The sequence below is a fragment of the Erpetoichthys calabaricus genome, chromosome 7 (assembly GCF_900747795.2).
Source record: "Erpetoichthys calabaricus chromosome 7, fErpCal1.3, whole genome shotgun sequence".
Taxonomy (NCBI): Eukaryota; Metazoa; Chordata; class Cladistia; order Polypteriformes; family Polypteridae; genus Erpetoichthys; species Erpetoichthys calabaricus.
This window is the reverse complement of record NC_041400.2, coordinates 171,794,856-171,807,723: the sequence shown is the minus strand read 5'-3', so window position 1 is coordinate 171,807,723 and position 12,868 is coordinate 171,794,856. Positions and strand designations below refer to the sequence as shown.

At 40.2% G+C, this 12,868-nt stretch overlaps 1 protein-coding gene across 1 annotated transcript in view; it reads left to right on the top strand.

Annotated features, from left to right (window-relative positions):
• Positions 1-12,868, top strand: part of homer1b (homer scaffold protein 1b) — a 284,062-nt gene that overhangs the window by 172,551 nt on the left and 98,643 nt on the right. The window contains exon 2 of the mRNA XM_028805720.2: positions 9,203-9,359. Within this exon, the coding sequence (XP_028661553.1) occupies positions 9,203-9,359 (157 nt within the window). The remainder of the gene's footprint in view (positions 1-9,202; positions 9,360-12,868) is intronic.

The following is a 12,868-nucleotide window of genomic DNA, read 5'->3' as shown; positions in this document are numbered from 1 at the left end:
CTGCAATATAAGCCCAAAGCCTGATTGATCCACTGCCATGCATGTTGGAGATGTGTTGTTCTTTTCCTGCAATTCAGCTCCCTTTTTTTCTCCAAGCATACCTTTGCACATTGCAGCCAAAAAGTTCTATTTTGACTTCATCAGTCCACAGGACTTCCTTCCAAAATTCATCAGGCTTGTTTAGATGTTCATTTGCAGACTTCTGGTGCTGAATTGTGTGGCCAGGACACAGGAAAGGTTTTCTTCTGCTGACTCTACCGTGAAGGTCATATTTCTTCAGGTGTCATTGCACAGTAGAAGAGTGCACCACTACTCCAGAGTCTGCTACTTTCTAAAGGTCTGTTGTAGTCACACACGGGGTCCTTATCAGCCTTTCTAGCAGTTCAATGAGCAGTTCTTTCAGAATGTTTTCCTGGTCTTCCAGACCTCAACTTGGCATCCATCATTCCTGTTAACTGCCATTTCTTAATAACATTATGAACTGAGGAAACAGCTACCTGAAAACGCTTTGCTATCTTATTATAGCCTTCTCCTGATAAATTGGACTGGACTGCCAATACTGATGCTCTGTGTAAGAAAGGACAGAGCCGACTATACATCCTTAGAAGGCTGGCGTCCTTCAACATCTGCAATAAGATGCTGCAGATGTTCTATCAGATGGTTGTGGTGAGCGCCCTCTTCTACGCGGTGGTGTGCTGGGGAAGCAGCATAAAGAAGAGGGACGCCTCACGCCTGGACAAACTGGTGAGGACGGCAGGCTCTATTGTAGGCACGGAGCTGGACAGTTTGACATCCGTGGCAGAGCGACAGGCACTCAGCAGACTCCTGTCAATCATGGAGAATCCACTGCATCCACTAAACAGTATCATCTCCAGACAGAAGAGCAGCTTCAGCGACAGACTGCTGTCACTGTCCTGCTCCACTGACAGACTGAGGAGATTGTTCCTCCCCCACACTATGCGACTCTTCAATTCCACCTGGGGGGGTAAATGTTAACATTATAAAAAGTTATTGACTGTCTGTATACCTGCATTGTTATCACTCTTTAATTTAATATTTTCTTTATCAGTATGCTGCTGCTGGAGTATACAAATTTCCCCTTGGGATTAATAAAGTATCTATCTATCTATCTATCTATCTATCTATCTATCTATCTATCTATCTATCTATCTATCTATCTATCTATCTATCTATCTATCTATCTATCTATCTATCTATCTATCTATCTATCTATCTATCTATCCTGCTGTGTGAGCATCAATTCTTTTATTTGACAGACTGCTAGGCAGCTGCATAGAGGAGCCCATGGCTGCTGATATTTGGGAGAAGCTATGAGGACTCAGAGAATCTACATCTCCTGGGGTTTCCTTACTATGACTGTGAACAAGCCAAAGCCCTAATGAGCCAATGAAGGTCCAAGACCCTGGGAAAAGTTATCTGAGACCTTAAATGTCTAGGGGTGCCCAAACATTTGCATGGTGCTCTGCAGTTGTACAAAACCAAAACAATACACTAATCTTGCATAAAATGCTGAAAAGAAATGTGTCATTTTTAACTGTATGCTATTTGGTGATCAGTAACAAACATTTTAAGCAAGGGTGCCTGAACTTTTGCATGCCACTTTTATGGTTAAACGTAGTAAATGATGCCTATGAATATTTCAGCCCCTGAATCTGTACTGCCTTGAACAGTACCGGCGCGCCATCCAGTGGGTCAGTCCTGCTTACACCTGATGCTGCTGGGATGGCGTCCAGCCTTCACCACCCTGCACTGGATTAGGTGGGGTCAGTAATGGATGGAGAGATGGATATATTCCAGAATCACATGGGCTTTGTATTGATACACATAATGAAACACATTTGTATTTACTTGGGGTTATTATACAGGATGATTCTAATCTATTTTATGTATAAAAATCGATAGCATTGATTCAAGTCCCAAAGCGCTTCACTTTCAACATTTACCAACACACACTCTAGCTGGACTCTCCACAGTGCTTGCTGACAGTCGCTACTTCATGTAGTGAATATATATACATGTTACTGTATGATAGTCCATATTCTGATATGTAATCATTATTTATCATTACATAACATTCTGAAACCCAACTAGTCCTGGTGAAAGATGTGAGGGCTGGAGCCCATCGTGGAAGTGTCGGGCACAAGCCAGGGACCAGCTGTAATCACAGAATATATCATATTAGCCAATGTACCTGGTGTGCCCAGGTATATTTGTAGAATGGGTTAAGGAAAGAAACCAAAGGTTTATGTGCTGTTTAAATGGTGACCCTGTTGTTACTGCTAACTGTCCTGCCTGTCATCCACACTGCCCTTCTATCAATTTCTCTGCACTTGTGAATCGAGAATTTGTTCTTTTTGGGTCTTATTGGATAGCAGAACTCTGGTAACTGCTTGCTGGGTGGTAAGCATAATAATAATAATAATTCTTTACATTTATATAGCGCTTTTCTCACTACTTAAAGTGCTCAGCTATTGCAGGTTAAGGGCCTTGCTCAAGGGCCCAGCAGAGCAGGGTCCTTATTGGCATTTTACGGGATTCAAACCGGCAACCTTCCGATTGCCAGTGGAGATCCTTAGCCTCAGAGCCACATGAAGGCTGTCATGTCTGACGCATCCTCTTACCTCAAGATGGACAGTTTGTGTACTTAAATTATGAAGAAAAGCCGACCAAGAGTTAAACAACAACCCTCTGATTCTCCATTGTGTTGCACTGCACTTCCACTTTCAATCAAGCCCCCTGCAAAAGTGCACAGTACTCCTTTGTACATTACATTAGACCTAAGCAGCATGTGGCGTTGCCCAGTTAAGTAATGTTAAGCTCTGTCTGCTAGTCTGGCTTTAGTCTGTCTGGGTGCTTTACTTGCTCTGAGCCAGCAGGTGGCATTGGTGTGTAAACTTTAGCACACAGGAAAATAAAAAAAACACTTGGACCCCCAGGGTCAAAACTTTGGGTTCCAAAGTAATCTGTCTTGTCTGTATGGTTGTAGAGAGCAACTATGCAAAATTTGTACCAAATTGGTGAAAGGATGTAGGATTGTATAGGAAACATACAGAGAGAGAATGACATTCTACTTTATATATATATATATATATATATATATATATATATATATATATATATATATATAAAATATGGTCATAAAATTAGAATATCATGACAAAGTTGATTTATTTCAGTAATTCCATTCAAAAAGTGAAACTTGTATATTAGATTCATTCATTACACACAGACTGATGTATTTCAAATGTTTATTTCTTTTAATGTTGATGATTATAACTGACAACTAATGAAAGTCCCAAATTCAGTATCTCGGAAAATTAGAATATCAATTAAGACCAATGCAAAAAAAGGATTTTCAGAAATGTTGGCCAACTGAAAGGTATGAACATGAAAAGTATGAGCATGTACAGCACTCAATATTTAGTTGGGGCTCCTTTGGCCTGGATTACTGCAGCAATGCGGCGTGGCATGGAGTCGATCAGTCTGTGGCACTGCTCAGGTGTTATGAGAGCCCATGTTGCTCTGATAGTGGCCTTCAGCTCTTCTGAATTGTTGGGTCTGGCGTATTGCATCTTCCTCTTCACAATACCCCATAGATTTTCAATGGGGTTAAGGTCAGGCAAGTTTTTCTGGCCAATCAAGAACAGGGACCCATGGTCCTTAAACCAGGTACTGGTTTCTTTGGCACTGTGTGCAGGTGCCAGGTCCTGTTGGAAAATGAAATCTGCATCTCCATAAAGTTCGTCAGCAGCAGGAAGCATGAAGTGCTCTAAAACTTCCTGGTAGATGGCTGCGTTGACCTTGGACCATAGAAAACACAATGGACCAACACCAGTAGATGACATGGCACCCCAAACCATCACTGACTGTGGAAACTTTACACTGGACCTCACACAACGTGGATTCTGTGCCTTTCCTCTCTTCCTCCAGACTCTGGGACCTTGATTTTCAAAGGAAATGCAAAATTTACTTTCATCAGAGAACATAACTTTGGACCACTCAACAGCAGTCCAAAGGCGAGACGCTTCTGACGCTGTCTCTTGTTCAAGAGTGGCTTGACACAAGGAGTGCGACAGCTGAAACCCATGTCTTGCATACGTCTGTGCGTGGTGGTTCTTGAAGCACTGACTCCAGCTGCAGTCCACTCTTTGTGAATCTCCCCCAAATTTTTGAATGGGTTTTGTTTCACAATCCTCTCCAGGGTGCGGTTATCCCTATTGCTTGTACACTTTTTTCTACCCCATCTTGTCCTTCCCTTTGCCTCTCTATTAATGTGCTTGGACACAGATCTCTGTGAACAGCCAGCCTCTTTAGCAATGACCTTTTGTGTCTTGCCCTCCTTGTGCAAGGTGTCAATGGCCGTCTTTTGGACAACTGTCAAGTCAGCAGTCTTCCCCATGATTGTGTAGCCTACAGAACTAGACTGAGAGACCATTTAAAGGCTTTTGCAGGTGTTTGGAGTTAATTAGCTGATTAGAGTGTGGCACCAGGTGTCTTCAATATTGAACCTTTTCACAATATTCTAATTTTCCGAGATACTGAATTTGGGACTTTCATTAGTTGTCAGTTATAATCATCAGCATTAAAAGAAATAAACATTTGATTAAACATCAGTCTGTGTATAATGAATGAATCTAATATACAAATTTCACTTTTTGAATGGAATTATTGAAATAAATCAACTTTGTCATGATATTCTAATTTTATGACCAGCACCTGTGTATATATATATATATATATATATATATATATATATATATAGTATATATTTTATATAAATATTATATTTAGATTTTATATATATTAATATTTTATATATATATATATATATATATATATATATATATATATATATATATATATATATATATATATACTGAATATTCATGGCATTCATAGTCTGAATGACAATCTGATTGTATGGGTGGTTACCTACCAGGTAACGCTTGTGTTTGGTCAGCAAGTCGGCTAACATCTGCCACCGTGCCCTCTTTCAGTTGTGAGAAAACTATTTCAACCATATATATATATATATATATATATATATATATATATATATATATATATATATATATATAATATATATATTATTTATATATATATTATTTAATTATTATATGATTATACTAGGAAACACACAGATCACCAGTCCTCATATAAAGGTGGTTCATATAGATCAAACTGAACTTTTCCATTTTGGCGAGATAGTGTTTTGTTTTCACCATGAAATAATACAGCTTCACAGATGCTGCTGATCTTCTTTCTCATTTTTAATATTACAGAGTTCTTCATTATAGTCAATGATCAATAAACACAATACTTTCACTTGATTATGAATTTGGAAGATGAATGTATCATGTCCTAGGGGATTATCAATAGATTTGCTTGCGAGGAGTGAGATTTTATTAAAATAAGCTTTTCTGCCCACCAGTAATATACTCTTTCTGCCTTGTCACTTTGTCAATCACTTTACTTTTCCAAGGTCCCTGTAAGCTCATTTTTTTTTACTTCCCAGAACTTATCAGATTGTAAGCATTTGATTAAAAAGGTCAAGATCAAGGTTCTAGCCTCAGTAGTCCACAAGTACCAGCAGGCTGCCACGTCATATGTGCTTAATGGTCGTGGATGCCACGGTTGTCAATCTTCTTCTTCCTGTCATGTAATTGGCTTCTACAATTTGCTTCACGTTCAACAGATGTCACCTTCTTGAGCAGTTTGCCTTAAGATACACACAAACCTTAATAAATTCAGTGAGATTGGCACTACGCCAATTGATTTTTGCTTTACCAATGCATATCACTTCATACACTTTCGATTAAGACCAAGATCATCATACTTACTGTTGTAGTTTGTGAGTAATCATGTGAAAGATGTTCACAACCCTTAGCTTATTATATTATACCAGCACGATAACGTACAGTGAATACACATGACTTGAGCATTCCTAGTTTTCATCCTCTTTCTCTGTATGTTTAGCATTCGTTTGCTCAGAGGTTGAAGCACTTGCTGCTTCTTGAGCAGCTCTTCTTTTCTCTACCCTACTGGCCTGCTTCTTCACTTATTCTGTCGGCATCTTTTCGCATTAAAACTGATTAAGTCAGTGTTTGTGTTGCAATTACGTAGTATGTTTTCTTTAATTTTTCACTTAAGCTGGCACTTAAGTCTTTAATCTGCCTCAAGAATGATTTAAGATATGAAGAGGTAGGGGAAGTGATTGCGAAGGTGGTAGGAATGAGAACGGCGCCTGTATGCATGCACCACATGGTTGCCCTGCTTGCCGCTGCCAAGAGTTAATTCTACAGTAAAATAAAATAAAAATAAAAAGAGGAATAACCTTAGAGGTCAATCATCACCCCGATAGCAGACGGTAGACGTCACGTAGTATACGTGTGCCAAATTTCAGGTCCATAGGTCAAATTGTTTGCGAGCTGCAAGTGATTTAAAATCCTGGACAGACAAATGAACAGCCACGGTAGTGTATTATATATAAAGATTATATTATATTAGTTAGTCTTTATTACCTGTTGTTGCATGAGTGTCATGATTGCAGTGGAAATAGCATTAATTCGAGCCTGTTGAGGCCACGGTATGGACTTTGTATGTTTGAATTTTCTCTGTGGGAGACCTAATTCCACTCACAGTCCATACTCTTAGATTGATTGTGGACAATAAACTTCGCCAAAAGTGTTGACTGGCAATCCTTTTCAGAGTTGGTTCCTATCGTGCAGCTGTTGCCCCCCACCACACTTGCAGAGGGTAAATAGATTTAAAGGGTGTTTGAGTAGATAATTGTACTGCGACATCATCAATATTTACAGAAAAATATAAAACTAAAAAAACTATCCTGAAACATTTCAACCACATGCTGTGCCTGTGCAAACCGTAATTTTACAGTTTTTAAACAGAAATCATTACAGTAAATCATCTTTAATTCTGGTGCAAGCTTATGGGGGCTGGAGGCACAAAGAAGAAACCATCCCAGAATGGGCTGCCAGTCCATCAAAGAGCCCGCTCATACACACACCCATAATGGAACAGTTTAGACTTAAAAATTAACATATGCTTGACACCATTTAGATAGATAGATAGATAGATAGATAGATAGATAGATAGATAGATAGATAGATAGATAGATAGATAGATAGATAGATAGATAGATGCAGTCCTAGTCGCAATGTGACATTATAGAGATGTATTGCTGTCGGTGTGAAGCAGACCCGGTGGCATTTCCTGACACACTTCTGCTGAAAAATTCATTGGCTGAAAGTCCTCAGTGTTAGTACGTCGGAAAGAGAATGTGTAGCATTGTTCATAATGGCTCTCAGTTTTGTTTTAATTCTCTGCTTTGGTACGACCACCAAGGGGTCCAGAGTGTGCCCTATAACTAAGCTTACCCTTTTAAGTAGCTTGCTGATTCAGTGGGCCTTTCTTGAAGTGATGTTACCAGCCCAGCACACCACAGCCATCACAAAGTTATAGAAGATGTGAAGGATGTCACTTCCCACATTAAAGGAACTCAGTCTCCTATGGAAGAAGAGCCTGCTCTGCCCTTTCTTATTTAGGTGCGAGACCAGTCCAACCTGTCATCAATGTGGACTACATCCACTCCTTGAATAGTGACCGGACATGGAGGCTCTTTGGTGCGTTGGAAATTAATAGCCAGTTTCTTGGTTTTACTGATCACTTAGCACCAAGAAACAAAGTCCTCCCCCTGACTCCTCTCCTCTGTCTCATTCCCTTCATCAATACACCCCATAAGTGCAGAATGGTCAGAGAAATTTCTGTAAGTGATATGACAGTACTCAGAGAAATCTGCATGAAAATGGAAAAAAATACACGGGGCCATGGTTTGAAACCTAGACTTTGAAGATTTTAGGTAGTGTTTCTAATCGCTGGACCCCTATGATGACCCTAAAGAGAAAAAATTACAACTAAATAACAAATCCATCCATTGCAGAGTTACAAAGTACAGTCTTGTACATCTTGTCAGTATTATGTGCACTACCGGAATTGATTGCCAGATGAAATGCTAGTCCATAGCTGGCCAAACTCCCACTCAAATTCATACCAGGCCAGTCAAAGGACATCAATTAACCTAAGATATTCAAGTTAAAACTAGAAGAGTCCCAAATGAAAATGGGCAGCATGTGCCACATAATAGCTCACAAGGGAATCAAACCCAAGTCTCTGGGGGGGCTTAGGGAGCAGTGTTAACCCACTGTGCCACAGTCCAGCCTTAAATGAACACATAGAAAATAACATTTAGTTTTTGTTTCATCCTGAAAATGGTCTCTGATGTTTTTTGTTGCCATTCTGTGTCAAGGAATGACGTGTGTGTTCCAAGCTGAGGGCTGGAGGCAGTGTTGCAACATTTCCCTTCTAATTGGTGGCCAAGTGTGCCACTTTCCTGGCCATTAATACTGGAGGATGTGCCTCTGTGAGGTTAAGAATAGCATGAGGGTCAGAAAGGTCAACTGGCTGGAATGCACAAGTGTCGCCAGGCTCCCTTGAGAGAATTGATTGGAGTCTCCAGTGGAGCACACACTATCTGTCAAAGTGATGTGCCAGAACATGAGAATGTGCACGTTAAGGAGCCGCACTCACATACTGTATATACACACGGAGAGTAATATGGAGGTGATCCCTGGTTTTTAGTTTAATAAAATCTATCCCAGAAGTGCATCTATAAACTGCTCTTTTTCTTTTTGCTCTTGCTTTGAGCTCTCCGATTCCCAAGCAAATGGTCATTAAGGAACAGTGCTGATTTTACTCTCCCATTAAATGATCAGATTTCCTTCTGAATGCAGTAGCGGGTCCAGTTTAAATCAAATCAAGAAGAGCAGACCAGGGGTGGGAGTGGAACTAAGGGAGGAATGGGGGGCTGGGGAGGTGGGGAAGTGGGCTGACACAGTTTACTGTTTCTTGTTCTCTATTTTTGGTTTGACACTCTTCCTTTTGCCACTTAACAGGCAGCACCTATGTTTCAGTGCAGTTCGTCACTCTTAGATTTCTTTGTAAATTTTCCAAGCACCCTGTACCAAATATTGCAGAATACACAACCCGCCATGCAGGGCGAGGTGATCTGCCAAGTTCAGGACAGGTCCGAGTCACCTGGGGGACTCGGTAAGACAACAGTACTGCGACCCAACCAGATTCATCATTTCTTCTTTCTTCCTCTCAGGGAACAGCCCATCTACAGCACCAGAGCTCATGTCTTCCAAATTGACCCAAGCACCAAAAAAAACTGGGTCCCAACCAGCAAGCATGCAGTGACTGTCTCCTACTTCTACGACAGCACGAGGAACGTGTACAGGATAATCAGCTTGGATGGGTCAAAGGTAAGGACATTTATTTTTTGGATGTCTATCTGTGGGGTGGGAGCGTATTTGAATGTCAATTTCAGACACCTTTGTAATGGACTGCATGTAAAAGAGGGCAGTCACGCCTCAGGGGTTTCTGACTGTTAAGCATTCTTTATGCTGTACTTAAATTGATCACTTTTTTGATTGAGCTCATAATAAAGATGCTATACAACATAAGGTTTAATTTACTCATTTTATATTACTTGGCATGCGGGCATTTCTACATCATCAATATACTGTAATTCTCTCTAGCTGTATATAATGTTGTTATGGTGTCATGCCTTATGTATTGTGATGTTAATGGTATTTACAATGGATTCAGAAATGATTCAGATCTCTTCGCTTTATGCACTCTCTATTGTGTTTTAAATTTAATTTACAATGGATACATTTGCTATTTTTTACCCATCTATACTCAATAAGCCATAATGACAAAGTGATAACATGTTTTAGAAAGATTTTTCACATCTGTTAATATATCATAAACTGAAATCTCTCATTCATGTAAGTATTCAGACCCTTTGTTGTAGCACCCCACACTATCCTGTTTGCTTTAATTATCCTTGAGATGTTTCTAGAACTTGATTGGAGTCCACCTGTGGGAAATTGAATTGACTAGACATCTTTTAGAAAGGCACACACCTGTGTATAGTAGGTCCACAATTCACACTGCATATCAGGACAAAAAACAATTTGTGAAGTCCAAGGAACTCTCTGTAGACCTACGCGATCAGATTGTGGTGAAGCATTGGTCACAGCAATGAGATAAAACCATTTGTAATGCTTTCAGTGGCACAGTGGCCTCAATAATTTTGAAATGGAAGAAGTTTGGGACAACCAGGACTCTCCCTAGAGTTAGCCATTCAGTTAAACTTAGTAATGGGGCAAGAAGGGCCTTGGTCAGGGAGGTGACCAAAGAACCCAATGGTCACTCTAACAGAGCTTCAGGTGTCCTTTGCTAAGATGGGAGAACCTATCAGAAGGACGGCCATCTGAGCTGCACTCCATCCATCGGGTGCATATGAGAGCCTGCTTGGAGTTTATCAAACAGCATTTAAAGGACATTGAGAGCATGAGGACAAAGAATCTCTGGTCTGACGGATCAAAGATTGAACTCTTTGAACTCTAAGCATTATGTCTCATCACCTGCCTAATACTATCCTTATGGTGAAGCATGGTGGTGGCAGTATCATGCTGTGGGAGGCACTTCTCAGTGGCAGGGACAGGGAGACAGGTCAGATTTGGGGGAATGATGAATGTAGCAAAATACAGAGGGGAAGAAAATCTGCACCAGAGTGCACATGACCTAGAACTGGGGAGATGATTCAACTTGAACAATGACAATGACCTAAAGCGTTCAGCCAAGACAATGCTGGTGTTGCTTAGGCACAAGTCTCTGATGGTCCTTGGTTGAACCAGGCAAAACCCCAGACTTGAACTCCATAGAACATGTGGAGAGACCTGAAAATGGCAGTTTATAGACATTTCCCATCCAATTTAATGGAACCTAAAAGGATCTTCCAGGAAGAATGGAATAAACTGGCCAAATCCAGGTGTGGAAAGTTTGTAGAGACTTACCCAAAAAGATTTGAAGCTGGAATTGCTGGAAAAAGGGCTTCCTCAAATTACCGAATTAAGAATCTGAATACTTACTGTATATAAATGAGAGGTTTCCATTTTTGATTTTTAATAAATTTGCAAACCTTTCTGAGAGCATGTTTTCACTTTGTCATTGTGGGTTATTGAGTGTAGATTGATGGGCAAAATGACAAATCCATCCATTTTTAGTTAAGTCCACAACATAATGAATTGTGTAAAATGTGAGGGGGTCTGAACACTTTCGCATTTTGCTATGTGTATGGATGCAATACTAAGAGAAATTCCTAGAAACGATGTTGCCTGGCAGTATAGTTCAACTCAGTTCCATTGCAGCATTTTGGAATTAACAGCTGGCTTGCAGCAATACTTGGGAAAATGTTCTTAAAGACTTATTCACACGTATACATGTGCAGAAACTCAAATGTGACTGTGAATTTTAGTATGCACTAACTCAGCATGCATCTGCACGTCATTTTGCGTTTAAATAAAGTTCCCTAAGGAAAAAAAAAACATTGCCATCATATCTCCTGTCATGTATAGATGTGTTGATGAGCAATGTGGCGTGTGTTGTGATGGTTTGGTAGTATAAGGCCCACTTTGCCAATTGTAAAGGCAATTATGGGGATTCCAGTCCTAAAGATGTGCTACAGACAATGACAATACTGGGGACTCTCTTTCACAGTGACTACAGTGTACATGTGGTCAAACTCATTTGTATGAAACAAGAAAGAGTAGTTGCATTGTACAGTTTCCTGCATAAAAAAACATTAATATACATGATGGTGCATTTTCCTGTGTCTAAGAAAATATGAAGCATATCAGTCAGTCATTATCCAACCTGCTATATCCTAACACAGGGTCACAGGAGCCAATCCCAGCCAACACAGGGTGCAAGGCAGGAACAAATCCCCGGGCAGGGTGACCCAGCTCACCACAGGGCATACACATACACCAAGCCCACACTAGGGACAATTTAGGATCGCCAATGCACCTAACCTGCATGTCTTTGGACTGTGAGAGGAAACCCGCTCAGATACGGAGAGAACATGCAAACTCTACGCAGGGAGGACCCGGGATGTGAACCCATGTCTCCTAACTGTGAGGCAGCAGCGCTACCCACTGCGCCACCGTGCCGCCCTGAAGCATATCACATATATTAAAATTGCACTGTGCTCCTCTGCAGTGATGTGAATGAGAGCCATAGAATATAATCGATTTTACTGGTGTACTAAGAAACAGTGATGAGTGAACCCTGTTGAATTTGCTTTGCCTTGAGTTCAATGAAATAGCCAAGAGGTTCGGAAATTTTGTCAAACTCAGTGATCTGGTTTGAAGTCAATGGGGAAGGACAAACAGAACCAATTTTAAAAGATTATAATAGTGCAATGGTCTTTTCAGTGTCCCTGTGGGATGGGGATGAGTCTGCCAGCTATGCTGGATCAGTAATTGTTGCCAAAAATGTTACCTCAGCTGTGAAGCAACAGTGCTAACCACTGTGCTACTGTGCTTCCCTGAGATAAGATTGTATTGCCTATTGGAATGCATTGTTGCTTGCCAGAGCTTTCTTGATTACAGAGAAAACACACTTTCACAGTCAGGAATGCTGTCAACTATGGGCACACAAAAGTCTCATATTTCATGGTAACAAAAACCTTTGTAAGTGCAATACAATACAATACAATACAATACAATACAACTCATTTCTGTCTAGCACTCTTCACTGAGTGCAGGCACAGAGCACTATAAACTAATTCTCAGGTAAAATGTATATATGTATAAATTATACTAATTCCTAAAACCAGAACTAATACACTTATAAATGTAGATTTGTGAAAAGCACAAAGACAAGGTAGAGACTGATTAAACATAAATGGAATCCAAAAATA